Source organism: Zingiber officinale, chromosome 6B (genome assembly GCF_018446385.1).
Source record: "Zingiber officinale cultivar Zhangliang chromosome 6B, Zo_v1.1, whole genome shotgun sequence".
Lineage (NCBI taxonomy): Eukaryota > Viridiplantae > Streptophyta > Magnoliopsida > Zingiberales > Zingiberaceae > Zingiber > Zingiber officinale.
Window position 1 is genome coordinate 102,317,094 of NC_055996.1, and position 13,895 is coordinate 102,330,988.

Consider the following 13,895-nt stretch of genomic DNA (forward strand, 5'->3'; position numbering starts at 1 on the left):
CACTTAACTTTTAATTTTGAACTCGACTCCCATTGAGTATCCTTCCCATAGTCATAAAGGTTCCGGATCAAATGGATCATGAGCAATTAGTGCAGAGTCAAGCAAAGACCCTAAAAAGACAACATGGAAGTTTCTGCAACGGCACTACTGATCAGCTCCACATGCACCCATGCGCCACCCCACAGCACATGGGACAGCCGTGAGCCGGTCGGCTGATCCACCGTCCTTACCTTCACGTGGAGGATTCAGCTCGCCAGGCTGATCGAACTCGCAAGGGTGGGCCGAGTGATGCTCCCACAGCTTCAGGCAGCACAGTGTGATTTCCATCAATGTAGTCGATGCTGTTCTTCTTCGACGATGTTGTGAAAACAAGGCAACACACATGGTACATTGGTACATATATATACTCTCTTTATCAAGAACTACTGGGAATGCAAATTTTTCCAGCCTCTGTGCCAGAAAACACCAGCTTTTGCTAAGTTGTTGGCATTTCTAGCAAAATTTGACACAAATTTTCCCACTCATTGCGCATGATCACTAGATAAATAAATTATGAGATGCAAACTATTAAACTTTAAATTATAATGGTAAAGATGGGATTCTTGTAAAGTAGGAGGGGGTAAAAATAAAAATTTTCTACTAAGCGCTCTCGGATTTTCTCCCAGGAGACGATAGAATCGAGTAGATAATGGCGGAGACGAAGAAGCTGACAAACCAGGCGTTGTTGTAAGCCGCCACAAATGCTTGGCTTGTGTTCGCCAAGATTCCGACTTTATGGAGGAATCCCGGAAGAATCGGCAGAATTCCGGCCACCAGAGCAGCCATGGCCGCCGCATTGCATCCTCCCTGGTAGTAGTAGCGGCTTCGGGGATCCTCCGAATACAACGCGCTGACATCCAGTTCCGTTCGTTTGACCAGATAGTAATCGGCGATGACTATGCCGCCGATTGGTCCCATGAGGGCGGAGTAACCCAGCAGCCAGGTGTAGACGAAGCTCTCGCTGGAGCTCAGCAACCTCCATGGCTGGAAGGCGATCCCGAGAAAAGCCGTGAGGAGGGCGCCCCTGCGGAAGGTGAACGCCGAGGGGCTGAGATTGACGAGGGCGTTCGCCGGAGCGACCACGTTGGCGGCGATGTTGGTGGTGACGATAGCGAGGCTGATGCCGAGGATGGCGACGACGGTGGTGGGTAGGCCCCCGATCTGGCCGAGGAGGTGGATAGGGTCGGAGATGACGCGACCGAAGATGGACTCGGTGGCGGAGGTCACAGCCAAGCCGAGAAAGGTGAAGGCGCCCATGAAGAGGGGGAGCCCGGCCTGGCCGAGTATTTGGTCCTTTTGGCTGCGAGCGAAGCGGGAGAAGTCGGGGATGTTGAGCGCCACCGTCGCCCAGAAGCTGATGTTGGCGGTGAGCGAGGGGAAGAAAACGGCCCAAAATTGGGAGGCGGAGAGGCGGGAGGGGATCGAGAGCATCCGCCCAAATCCTCCGGCCTTGGTGTAGGCCCAGCAGAGGAGGGCCGAGGAGAGGCAGATTAGGATCGGAGCTGAGTACTTCTCGAGCTCTCGGATCCCCTCCATCCCCCGCAAGACAAACCCTAACTGTGCGATCCAGAAGAGTATAAAACAGGAGAATTCGATCGGCGAGGTGCCGAGCCAGGGGATGAGGGAGGAGGAGGCGGCGGTGGAGGTCTTGAGGGCGGCGGGGAGGAGGAGGAAGATGGCTTGGCCACCAATCCAGGTTTCAATTCCGTACCATCCGCAACCGACGAGGGCGCGGAGGAGGGTGGGAACGTGGGCTCCGCGGACGCCGAAGGCGGAGCGGGCGAGGACCGGGAAGGGGATGCCGTAGCGAGTGCCCGGAATGGCGGTGAGGACGAGGGGGAAGAGGAGGATGAGGTTGGCGAGGGCGACGGTGGCGACGCCCTGCCACCAGGCCATGCCGAGGTCGACGAGGCTGCCGGCGAGGTAGTAGGAGGGCACGCCGACGACGAGGCCGACCCAGAGGCTTGCCATGTCCCACGCAGTGAAAGTTCGGGCGCATGCGGGGACGGGGGCGAGGTCGGAACCGGGGGCGGTGACGACGCCGTCGGCGTCGGAAGAAGTGGACCTGGGAATCCAGATAAGGGATGAAGAAGAAGAGAGACGGAGACATGGAGATGACAGGTGTTTGAGCTTGACGGGGAGACTACCAACGCGGTAGTTCCTCGCGGCGGCGTAGGCGGCGGAGGTGGGTGATGGGTTGAAGCGGAGGCGGAGGGAGCTGGCTTCCATGGGAGGTGGAAGAAACGGAATCGCTTGTTGGAGATGCCGTGGAATCCTAGTAAATAGAGTTCATGCAGGAGAAGAATGGGAAGACCAGGGAGGAAGGCAGGCTGATGGAATCTAATCAACCGTAGAAATTTAATATGGAGAAGATCGGACGGCAACGAAGGCTGCAGTTATGGACTCAGTGATTGGTTGCACGCTGCCGCAAATGACAACCTGACAACTCATCCACACTCAGCTCCATCATGGAACCCATGACCTAGGATCCACATCCTTTTTCCAAATTCTAATGCGACATTTTCAGATTAATCCTCAAAGTTTAAACTTTTTAAACTCACATCATTTTATATTTAATATGTTCTCGCCCTCAATATTATTAATTTATCTAATACAATATATAATAAGGTTAGGTTAGATACTAAGCTTAATTATCTGTTCCAATAATTTAGGATTTGATTAAACCAATAATTGAAGAGCAAAAATTAAAAGGGTCGACACCATGACAGTGGTTTGTAGACAAGTAAAGTCAAAGTAGAAGAATTATTTTTCCTGAAATTAAAGATTCAACTTAATTAGAAGGGGAGAACCACAGTGGTGATTCTAGCTTAGCTTAATCAAGAGAAGAACTAGAAAGCTCAGCGTTGGCAATCACAAATCCAACTGAATAGGCGATCAGATTATTTAGTAGCTAGCTACATCTTCCCTAATTAAAGAGAATTAACCATATAATAGCAATCGATGCATGCATGCAGTGGCTTTAGTAGCAGAGGAAGCCGGTGGGGACCTTCTTCCCGCAGTAGTTGACGAGGAGTCTGAGGCTGATGGGGAGGTTGAGGTTGAGGCCGAGGATGTTGCCCTTGAGCGCGGTGCAGAGGCAGACCGCGGCTTCCAGGTCGGCCAGCCCCTGCAGCAACGGGCAGCAGGGCTCCTTGGGCGGCGTGCCCAGCGTTACGTTCAGCAGGCCGCTTAGCACGTTGGCGCACACCCCCAGTTTCAGCGCGTCCCTCGGGCACTTCGCCTCCGCAGGAGGCGCCGGCGGCCCGGGCTTAGGCGGCTTGGGGTGGCACTTGTGCGGCTTCGGGCAGCAGTCGCCGCAGGGGGCGACGAGGCTGAACAAGGTGATCAGGTTGAGAGTAAGAAAGAGAGCAAGCTGGAATGCTACTGAAAGCCTCATCTTCTTCTTCGTCTTCTTCCTCCTTCCTTCCTTCCTTGTGAACTGAGTGTGGGCTTGCACATGTATTTATATATCAGCGATCAATAATCAAACGGTGCATGGAGATAAGGGAGGACATCTGTTTAGAGACGAGATGAGAAGGGGGGAAATGGTGACGTTTGGAGGTTTGCCTGCACAAATGCATGCATGGCTCTATGGTCTGCTTCTCTTCGTTGTGGCATATTGCATGGTGGCCTAATGGCTGGCGATCTCTAGCTCTAGCTCTTTGGAAATGGTGATTTGGATTATTATTATTATTATTTTAGAGGAGTGAGTATACATGATAATGTCATTTTGTTTAATTTGTTTGATGCGGCGATGAAGAGAACCCACCGAGCATGGATCAACGACGGAGATAGTAGCCAATGGAAAGGTCAAAATCTAGGAGGTCAATGTCAGAAAATCAACAGACTCACTAAAAATAGATCGAGCGGAAGTCGATGTCAACTATCGATCGGGCTAACAGGTTCATTGGAACAGATCGCTCGTCCGACCGGGATCACTACACCAAGAACGTCAGATGCTCATTACTGCCTGAAAGAATGCTCAGGCGACCAGAATGCCTGTCCAATCGGACGCGAAACAATCTACTGAACAGAGGTACTACGGAGAAGAGCGGTGGGGATTCTCGGCCGAGCGGCTCCCTTGCTCGGCCAAAGAGTGGGTGCCCTCCCATATCTCGTAATATCCCTCTGGGAAATAATGTCGCTGACAATATGACAAGGTTAACAAGCAAATCACACAACCGAAGCTTCTATTGTCATGTCAGATATTTGCACGCTCTATTAAGGTATAGTGTCAGAGACATTTTTTCTAACATGTCTTTTCATAGGACAGTTGGGAAAACATGTCCGCGCCTTGAGGAGCGTGCACGTCGTATACTGTAGTACTATATAAAGGGAGGGTCCATGCACTGCGGAGGTATCTGCTATTCGTTATTTACACTTGTGCTTTCACTACGACTATGTTGCTCCGCCTTCTTTCTACTATTTTGGTGATTAACTTGAGCGTCGAAGGGCCAACACCAGGACTCCTTCCCCGACACTGACTTTTTTTTGTGTTACAAATCAGAGCGGAGTCTTCACGAGATCAATCGAGGAGCCACATTCCGAACTAATTTTTTTTTAAAGATTTTTAGACAAGATCATTGTTATAGTGTAGATATGGTGTTGGGCCTTTAAGTGTGTTTTAATTTTTTTTTTTTTTTAACGAAGGATTGCAAGTTCTCCAACTTATGTTGAGTCTGTCTTGGAACCCCAAAATAGGATATCTAAATGCATCCTATAAGATGTCCAAGACATCCAATTCAGTGAAACATATTTAGATTTAATATAAATTGAGCTCTAAATTAACTCGACGAAACTCGACCTCAATTAGATGCAATGCCTTTGATTACTCAACACTTAGCTATGGAAACATTGGGAATGGATTGAACTGGGGAAGATCATGTTGTAAACATAGGCAATGTGGTCATTTTTCTTCATTTCACCTCTTTTTCCCTCTTCATTACTTTAGTCAAGTAAATTAGCATTCATCTCCTTTTTCATTCATCCCGCCCTTCCGCTTTTCCCATTTCACTCTCTATTTCTTGGGCATCCTCATTGGTCATTAACATATAACACATCTTTAGAAAACATAGGGGCATTGATTTGAACATTAATATACAACACTTCTCCATAAAAAACATATGACTAAGCATCCATATTCATTTTAATATTAATATTTATTATTTGATATTAACATTCATTTTAATATTAACAATTATTATTTGATATTAAAATCTGTTGTTCAAAAAATTGAGCTCTTGTGAGAAGATGAATGATACCTATCATTTTAAATTAAGCAAATGTTGAATATGTTGAGTGGATGGCACGAACCGTTTACATCTTTAATCATAAAATAATAACAATTGAAAGCCCACGGATTCTAATTTATTTTGGAACTGCTATGCAGTTGAAATCCCTGGTAAAACAATTTCTACAAATTAAGGGGCAAGTGAAAATCATCATTACTTTCTTTGGGACAAAATGTTTATATTAATATCAAATTGTTTAAGCCCGGCCCAAGTGACCACCTATTGCTGTCAAGCTATACGTGGTCAACCAATTGTTTACTATTTAAAATCGCTTTTTATAATACCTTAAGCTAATTCACATGAACCTTAAATAATTTTGATTCTATATTTCTACACAATAATGTCAATATTGAATCATTTATTTTGAGCCATTAGGGCACAAATGGGAGGTTGCAAGAAACTATGCGAATGAATTTCATACATACATACATATACCCTTTAAGTGATATAGTTGGCCATATTTCTCAAATGGTTCATATCTCCACGTCCATCTGATACATACAAGATTTTGCATGTATATCAATGACCACCATCTAGGATACGACCTCAAACAATTGAGTCGTTCATCGCTTTTGGACCGACACAGGTCCTTGACACAGACTCGAACAACTTCTCAATCTCTGGAGCGCATCTTGTGAATGAACACTTCCAAAAGTCATACCGCTGGTTCTGTACGTATACATATAGGCAATAATTAGTATATAGATATATAGTGAGATCACAGGTGGGAGGTGACCTAGCAGAAAGTGGAACTTTGAAAGAATGAATAAATACCCTGATCAGTTCAATGAAAGTGATGAGTAAACCCCAGGGATGGGGGCGATTAACAATCAAACGCTCCAACAGCACTCGTGTTATCTGCTCCTGGATGCTGCTATCCTGCAATTATATGGAAAAAAAGTGAACTACCATCAGCCGGTAAAACCAGTTAGAAAGTGCTTCAGAAAGCATTATGACAACAACAAATATTGAGGTAAATAGTGGTAATAGACAATGCAAGATTGATTTTGCTACTGCAGTGTTAACACGTGAATAGAAGGGTATCACAATGATCAACTTTGCTAAATCATCAAAAAAGTAGCAGCTTCCTCAAGCACAATTAGGTCAGAGGAAAGGAAATACCTTATTTCTTAAAGATTCAGTTGCGCATATAAAAAAACCTTATATTATTTTATTTTGCTGCTGTTGTTATATTATAGCCACAAATAGAGGAAGCATAATGCAATGTCACATTTCGAAACAAGTTAAATTAGTCATAGGTCTGCATCATGAATTTGCAAGCTACTACAAATTATATAAACAACTTTTCCAAAAAAAAAAATACTGACGTTTAAGATTTAATGTAACATTTTCTTGTTTTGATAAGTAAAAAAACTTTGACTTGGTGATGACAATGATGATAAGCAAGAAACTTTGAAGGCTAAGAATGACTACAGAATCTTATGATTATTCTTATGTATTTAAGGATTAGTCAATTGTAGATTTTTAAAATCTTTCTAGATTATTAATATCTTAGATATATATCATCAGCAGTGTACAATCAATAAACATACTTTAAAACATCCAATAATTTTCTATAAGTTGTGAACCTATGTTACTCGTACTTGGGTATGAATATCTGAAAGGAGGGGTGTCCAACAAGAAAACTCGAGGTAAATGAAGAGAACAGACATCAAAGTTGTGAACTGGTTTGTGCTTTTGATAACATTTAATTATTCTACAAGAATCCATGAGGTTCTGACAGGCAAAGGAGGTAGCTGTAGCGAGGATTCTCACCTCTGGCACTAAGCAACGTAGGCGTCATGAACATTTGGTGGAAACACCTCAACACAAGATAAATTTAAAATTCTACCTCACATGTTTGTGTTATCACAGTTGCATCTCCATATTGTACTCTTTTTCAACTCACATGAAAGTGTCATGTTTGAACTGTCCCTAGTGAGTTTTGATGCGTGGTAGTTTTCACACTCTTATCCATTGTTCACCTCAAAATGCTTACCCTGATTGCTATCTATCTTCCTATATGTTTTACTGATAGAATTGTTACAAAGGCTATCAATGCCTAAATTTTACATGAAATATTATGCATTGAAAATAATCACAATTAGATTAGTAAATGCAATTTTAAGGTGTACTTTTGGAAGTCTTTATATATCAATTTTTTATAGTATCTTTTATACACCTGAAAATGCTCAGCCTGCTTTGCAATATTATGGCCTTTTTACAAGGAGGGATAGATAGGAAATGAAAGGGGAAACAAGATAAAGTAGTGGAAAAGGTTGTGTGCTAATATTAGTCAGTTCGATGAAAAGGAGAAAAATGGAGGCCACAACTTCAAGAATGGTGCAGATTTTCAATCTCGTTACCATCATACAATCTCTTCTCATCTGTATGACTAAGAAGGAACCTGTTGCAAGTAAAATTCTGTGACTTCATTTTCATACTAGTGGTCCTACTGGAAATGCTAGCTTCATCAGAAGTTGTCAAAAAAAGAAGAAAAGTTAAAATTTATCAAGCAAACATATTAGAAATAAAGTCATTGAAAGCCATTAAACTATTTAACAGAAGAAGAGAAATGAAATAACATATTCTAACCTGTTTGGACTCCGCAAATAAGTACAGCAGGACAAAAGAAAAGTAATGTGTGTGGTTATTAGGGTACCGCAGTTGATTAGCAACAGCATTAAGTAAGAGATAACGTCCTTCAGAGTCTAGGTTATTGATTAAACTCTGAAAAATTTCCATAGGTGTGCTAACTAGGTAAAGATCCAATGGGCCGTTGTGATTCACTTGTTGGGTGGATGCAGTAGACTTGTTCTGTAGCAATTGTGTAGCCTGTGCCACAAATAAAAAATCCCATGTAAAAATAGAAAAAAAAAATATTGAAGAACAAAGTCTAACCCATCAAAATTTAAAAGAAATGCAAGTAGAAATCAAAAACAAAAATACATCATGACCAAGCATCTGTTTTTACAAAATGATCCTTCTGCGCACCAATGTTAGATAAGAATTGCATGCGATGAGTAATTGAGTAAACTAGTTCAGCTTCACTTGCATATTTGTAGGAATAGACTATATATGAAGATGCTTCACATTATTTTTGCTTAGTTTATGTAGATGAATAGATCAATAAAATGAAATTGAAAAGGATACAACTAAAGCAAGTATCCAGAGTTTTGACATGTTTTTTTTTAAATAATAGTGATAATAATAAATATAGGAGCAATAGGAGCGTCCAGTGTCAACTAAGATGTTGGAGTCTGAGTCTCTAGCATAGGTATGAACCATATAAAAAACTATAAAGCTCCCAGTGAATGGAAATCCACATCTATAATTCTTTCAACAAGTAATGCATGTGAAAATGACAGCTTAAGAAATCCATAGGATCCAAATTCTTTTCCTACATGTGAAAAAAAAAGAGCTCTCAGCAAAATTAGAGAGAAGACCAAGATAAAGGGGTTTTTTTTTTACTACTTACATATATGCACACAAGCCCTTTCATTCACTTTATTAAATAGTCCACAACTTTCTGAATAAAGATAATGCTAGGATAGGATAATTAACTAGATATGTTGTTTATAACTCTAAAGTATGCTGATCTACTTAAATCAATATTCTCCAACATTATCACAAATGGGTTCCTTTTTTGAAAATATTGAAAATGCTCTACCAATGGCAGAGAAAAATTTGCAGGGATGGGGAGCATAATTTATTTTATATTTTCTAGATTGAAATAGTGGCACAAATACCCCAAAGCCAAGTTTTACTTGAACTAGAGGTATGCAAAGAAACAAATACCTGCATCCCAATGTAAAGCACAAGTGAGTTGATCAAGGGTACATTATAACGGGTCCCAGCCAGGTTTGCTTCACTTTGAGGAAGCAGTAATCTTGGAATCAGTTCATTTATGAATGAGGATACTTCGGATGTCTGCAGCATTACATGAAAAGAGTACAGAACACCAGTATACTCGCAGCTAACATTTATGTTCAAGTTTAAATTAGGACTTATTATGAAAAAAGAACTAATGATGTCCTATGATGAACATAGATCGCAATTTAGTAATATCCATAACAATAAACCAGTTTAACCCACTACCTTAAGGTACTCATCAATATCAGATTTGATTTGTTTTGCTTTTAAAATACCATCTACATCAGAGAGAATACGAGGTGGTTGGCTGATTTCTGGAAGCAGGTCAATCTGCAGAAAAACAAAAAAACCAATGAAGGTCATAAGTATTTTTTTTCTCTCTCGCTCTAGGCACCAAAATATTTGCAGAAAAATAGTATCATTTCATGAAATAACAACCTTTAAGTTGGGAGTTGATGGATCAGGAAGCCGCATATTCCGGGGAAAAGCACTTAGAATGACATTTCGCATTTGGATGCAACTTGAAGGAATCACATCACAGAAACTAAAGTGATAATCACAGAGAAACTCAGGAAAATCATGGAGCAGAACGAGCAGCACTCTAAGAGTCCCTTTATATAAAAGTTGCACCTACAGTGTCACGCACCAAGGCAATGATATGAGTTGGGTTAATTTCTTTCAAACATAAATAAGAAAACAAAAAAATAAAAAAAAAAAACAAACCGATTCTGAAAGTTCAGCATTTCTCAAGTATGGCTCCATGAACTTGAGTAAATCAACAAGCAAGCGCTGGAAGAATGGCCAACCCTTGGGTGTATTGCATGTAAGCAATTTTGGCATGAAGCTTCTGTGACTCACCAACTCAAGCCAAGCAAAGCTGAAAGAGCATGAGCCAGAAGAGGGATATAAACATAAAACAATTGAATTGTTAATTTGGTCAGCTCAAGTGATGTGGAAGATGGACAATGGTCAAATATTTGTATAAATGGATGTAAAGAGAGAGAGAGAGAGAGAATGAATTTTAAACATTTACATCAAATTCATAAATAAAGTGCCATTATTAAGAAAAATTTAAGTCACTACCAAACTAATCAGAGAAACATCTCTAGCCTAATATCTGGCTAGATCAAGGGGTGTCCAGATTCCCTAGCAAATGTCATTAGCCAGAACATGGTATAGAGAGATAACACATCGTCCAATATATGTTTTACAATGTTGAACTATTTAAAGAATCATAGAATCTATGAAATATATGTTGGAACCCCAAGGTGTTTTGATGTGATCAAACAAGCTAAGTTAGGTTCTGCGTTTGTTTAACCCTTGTGTCTAAGTGTGCAGGAGCTTAGGAACACAGGAAGTCGAGCGGAAGACGCGGCTAGCGAGAAGGACGGCACGAGGAGAGAGCCGACGGGCTCGGTGCGTCCGAGGGACGAGGTGACCGTAGAAGAGTACACCGATGGACGAGAAGAACATGCGCGGCGTTCGAAAGACGAGAAACCAGAAAGGAAGACTGCTCGAGGAGAAGGTCGGAACTTGGGTTCGGATGAGCCCTATTCCGAATGGCCAAGATCACCCAAACTAGCGGAGCCGGAGTTGAAGACCCGGACCGAGACGAGCTGAACCGAAGCAGAGCGACCGGACGGAAAAAGTCAACCAGAGTTGACTTTTGGGGTCCGGGGCGCCCGAAACCCTCCGGGGCGCCTGGACCGAAGATGTTGACCAGATCGAGTCAAACTCGATCTGAACGTTGGGAGATAAAGTTTTATCTCCCCAGGGCGCCCGGAACCCCTTCGGGGCGTCTCGACCAGTGCTATAAATATAGCACTAGTTTGCACAGATCATTCAATTCACTTGTAATCAGTTTTCTCTGTGCTTTCATTTCTGTTTCTTTTATTTGTGTTGTCAACGCTGTAAAGAGGCTACTCCGCCCGAAGGAGATAAACAGATAGTGCGCTTACTTTCCTTGGATTAGAATCCCCTGATTGCAAACCAAGTAAATCTCTTGTGTCTGCTCTTTTCTTTTAGTCTCTTAGTTTTATTATTACAAGTGTCTTTTAAATTAGTTGAATATCCGAGAAGGATTTTTGGTTTAATTTTTGTAGGGCAATTCACTCCTCCCTTCTTGTCGGCCTCCAAAGGGACCAACAAGTGGTATCAGAGCAAGGCGCTTCAGGAGGACTAATCGCCGATTGAAGCAACAAGATCGCCAGACCAAGCATCGTTCCACCAAAATTCGAGAGGGACTTCGCAGACTGGAAGCGACGTATGGAGATATTCCTAAGAACTGATTTTGAAATTCGGTATATTATGAAGTATGATTTTGTAGCTCCGATGAATTAAGACGGAGAAAAAAAAGAATAGAGCCACTGGACAAAGAAGGAGCAAAATGAGTCTATAGCAAACAGTCGTGCGGAATATCACCTACTGAGCGTGTTGCCGCCTCAAAAGGTTAACCGCATCGGAAGCTATTCATCCGCTAAAGAACTCTGGGAGAAGTTCCTGGAACTCCACGAAGGCACGCCCGAAGCAAAGCTCGCTAGAAGAGACATCCTCCGGAACAAGCTGATGAACATACGTCTGGAAAAAGGTGAGAAGATAGCCAATTTACACGCGAAGGTAAAAGAACTAGTTACTGGTCTCGAGAACCTCGGAGAAACGGTTACAAATCGGGACACAATACGCTACGCACTCAATGCGTTTCCCAGAACTTCAGAATGGACATCAATCGTCGACGTCTACTACATTTCGAAAGACCTGGAGGTAAGTAGTTTGGAAGAACTGTTCTCCACTCTTGAATTGCATGAAACTAGGTGTGTAGGAACAAAGAAATCAAGCCAGATGATTATGCTAAACGCAACCAAAAGGGATGAACCCGAGTCAGACTCAGAGGATGATCAGGAAGAGTACATGATAAGAAACTTTAAAAAGTTTTTTAGAGCTAATAAATTTAAAGATATGCAGAATAAAAAGAATCCAAGAAATAGAAGAAGGATGCGTTGCTACCAGTGTCAAAAGGAAAAACATCTAAAAGAAGACTACCCAGAACTAAAGAAGAACAAAGGCAAGATTCCCAAGAAGCAAAAGAACCTAAAAGCTACTTGGTACGACACTTCTTCATCTGAGTCCGAGATTCAAGAATATGTCGGAATAGTACTGATGGCAAGCTACGAAGGACAGAGTACATCAGAACCCAGCATCGATGAAGGGGGAGCGACCTCAGATGGAAATAGCGAAGCAGGGGGAGATTCAGGCTTCAAGTCTGATATAGTAAGTGAGGTATGCCTCTTACCCCCTTGATGAACTTTACTTTGGTATTAAGGCAATGGCAAAATCCATGTATAAATTAGAAAATAAAAATACCAAATTAGAAAATGAAATTTTAAAAACAAAAAGAATTTTGGCAAAATCATGTCTTATAGAGGATTTTGAAAAATTGAAAATTGAAAATGAAGAAGAAATAGAAAAATTAAAAAAATCTAATGGTCTAAATATTTCTACCTTTAGAAATTATTGAGGTTTAAATTGGTATTATAGATTTCATCAAAATCAAATTAGAAATATATCAAAAATCTATGTACCTAGGAAATACTTGGTTAATCCTGTAGGTAGGAACCTCTACTGGGTTCCAAAAACCTATTTAATTTAAAATTAAAATTAGACTTAGCATTTTCAGCAAGGAAATTAAACAACTAATTTCATTATGAGGCTTTGTCTAAGGAAGTGGTTGTTGCTCTAATAACCAAGAAGGCCTAGTGCCTCGCCACGACCTGGAAGTCAAGTATCGAAATGAAAAGTTTAATTGACTAACTGAAAAAGTATTAATTTAAATTACTTAATGCTTTAAAAGAGTTATTCAATTTGTGTTAGAAAATATTTAAATTTTTTTTTTTAACTTGACTTAGAAATTTTTTAAAATTACCTTAGAAATTGTTTATGAAAGTTAACTTAGAATTGTTTTTGCCTTAAGATTTTTTAAAAAAAATTTTGACTAAGAATTTTTTATGATAATATTGCCTTAGATTTTTTTTAAAATTAACTTAGAATTGTCTCTTATGAATATTAACTTAGAATTTTTTTTTTCTGAAAATTAGAAATTATTTTTTAGAAAATGTTGAAATAAGTTTCAAACTTAAAATTTTTGAAAATTTTTGTTAACACTTATGACTGTTTTTTTCTGAAAAATATTTTACTTAAATTTTTTTCTTCGAAAGGAAAATTCTGAAGAGGGAGAAGTATGTTAAAATGTTCCAAACATTTTTAAAATTTTTTTCACTTAAAATTCGTTTTAGAATTTACCTTAGACTTATTTATAACCCCACTTTTTATGTGATCAAAGGGGGAGAAGTATGTTAAGTCTAGGGGGAGGTAATATAATTTTTCAAATTGAAAAATATTTGGACTTATTTGAATATAAATTGTTTTTATTGCATATGTTTACCCTAACTTAACTTGGGTTGCTCACATCAAAAAGGGGGAGATTGTTAGAACCTCAAAGTGTTTTGATGTGATCAAACAAGCTAAGTTAGGTCCTGCATTTGTTTAACCCCTGTGTCTAAGTGTGCAGGAGCTTAGGAACACAGGAAGTCGAGCGGAAGACGCGGCTATCAAGAAGGACGACACGGGGAGAGAGCCGACGGGCTCGGTGCGTCTGAGGGACGAGGTGACCGTGGAAGAGTACACCAGTGGACGAGA

The 13,895-nt window shown here is 40.9% G+C and overlaps 2 protein-coding genes and 1 pseudogene across 2 annotated transcripts; all 3 read right to left on the minus strand.

Annotated features, from left to right (window-relative positions):
- Nucleotides 1–550: 550 nt before the first annotated feature.
- LOC121988551 (purine-uracil permease NCS1-like) lies at nucleotides 551–2,441 on the minus strand. The gene has a single exon (XM_042542025.1). It carries the CDS (start codon nucleotides 2,266–2,268, stop codon nucleotides 640–642), a length of 1,629 nt encoding a protein of 542 aa, XP_042397959.1. The 5' UTR covers nucleotides 2,269–2,441; the 3' UTR covers nucleotides 551–639.
- A 578-nt stretch (nucleotides 2,442–3,019) lies between these two features.
- LOC121991297 (14 kDa proline-rich protein DC2.15-like) lies at nucleotides 3,020–3,436 on the minus strand. Its single transcript, XM_042545311.1, has one exon. It carries the CDS (start codon nucleotides 3,434–3,436, stop codon nucleotides 3,020–3,022), a length of 417 nt encoding a protein of 138 aa, XP_042401245.1.
- Nucleotides 3,437–5,661: 2,225 nt separating this feature from the next.
- The window catches only part of LOC121988552, a 47,463-nt pseudogene continuing 39,229 nt past the window's right edge, over nucleotides 5,662–13,895 (minus strand).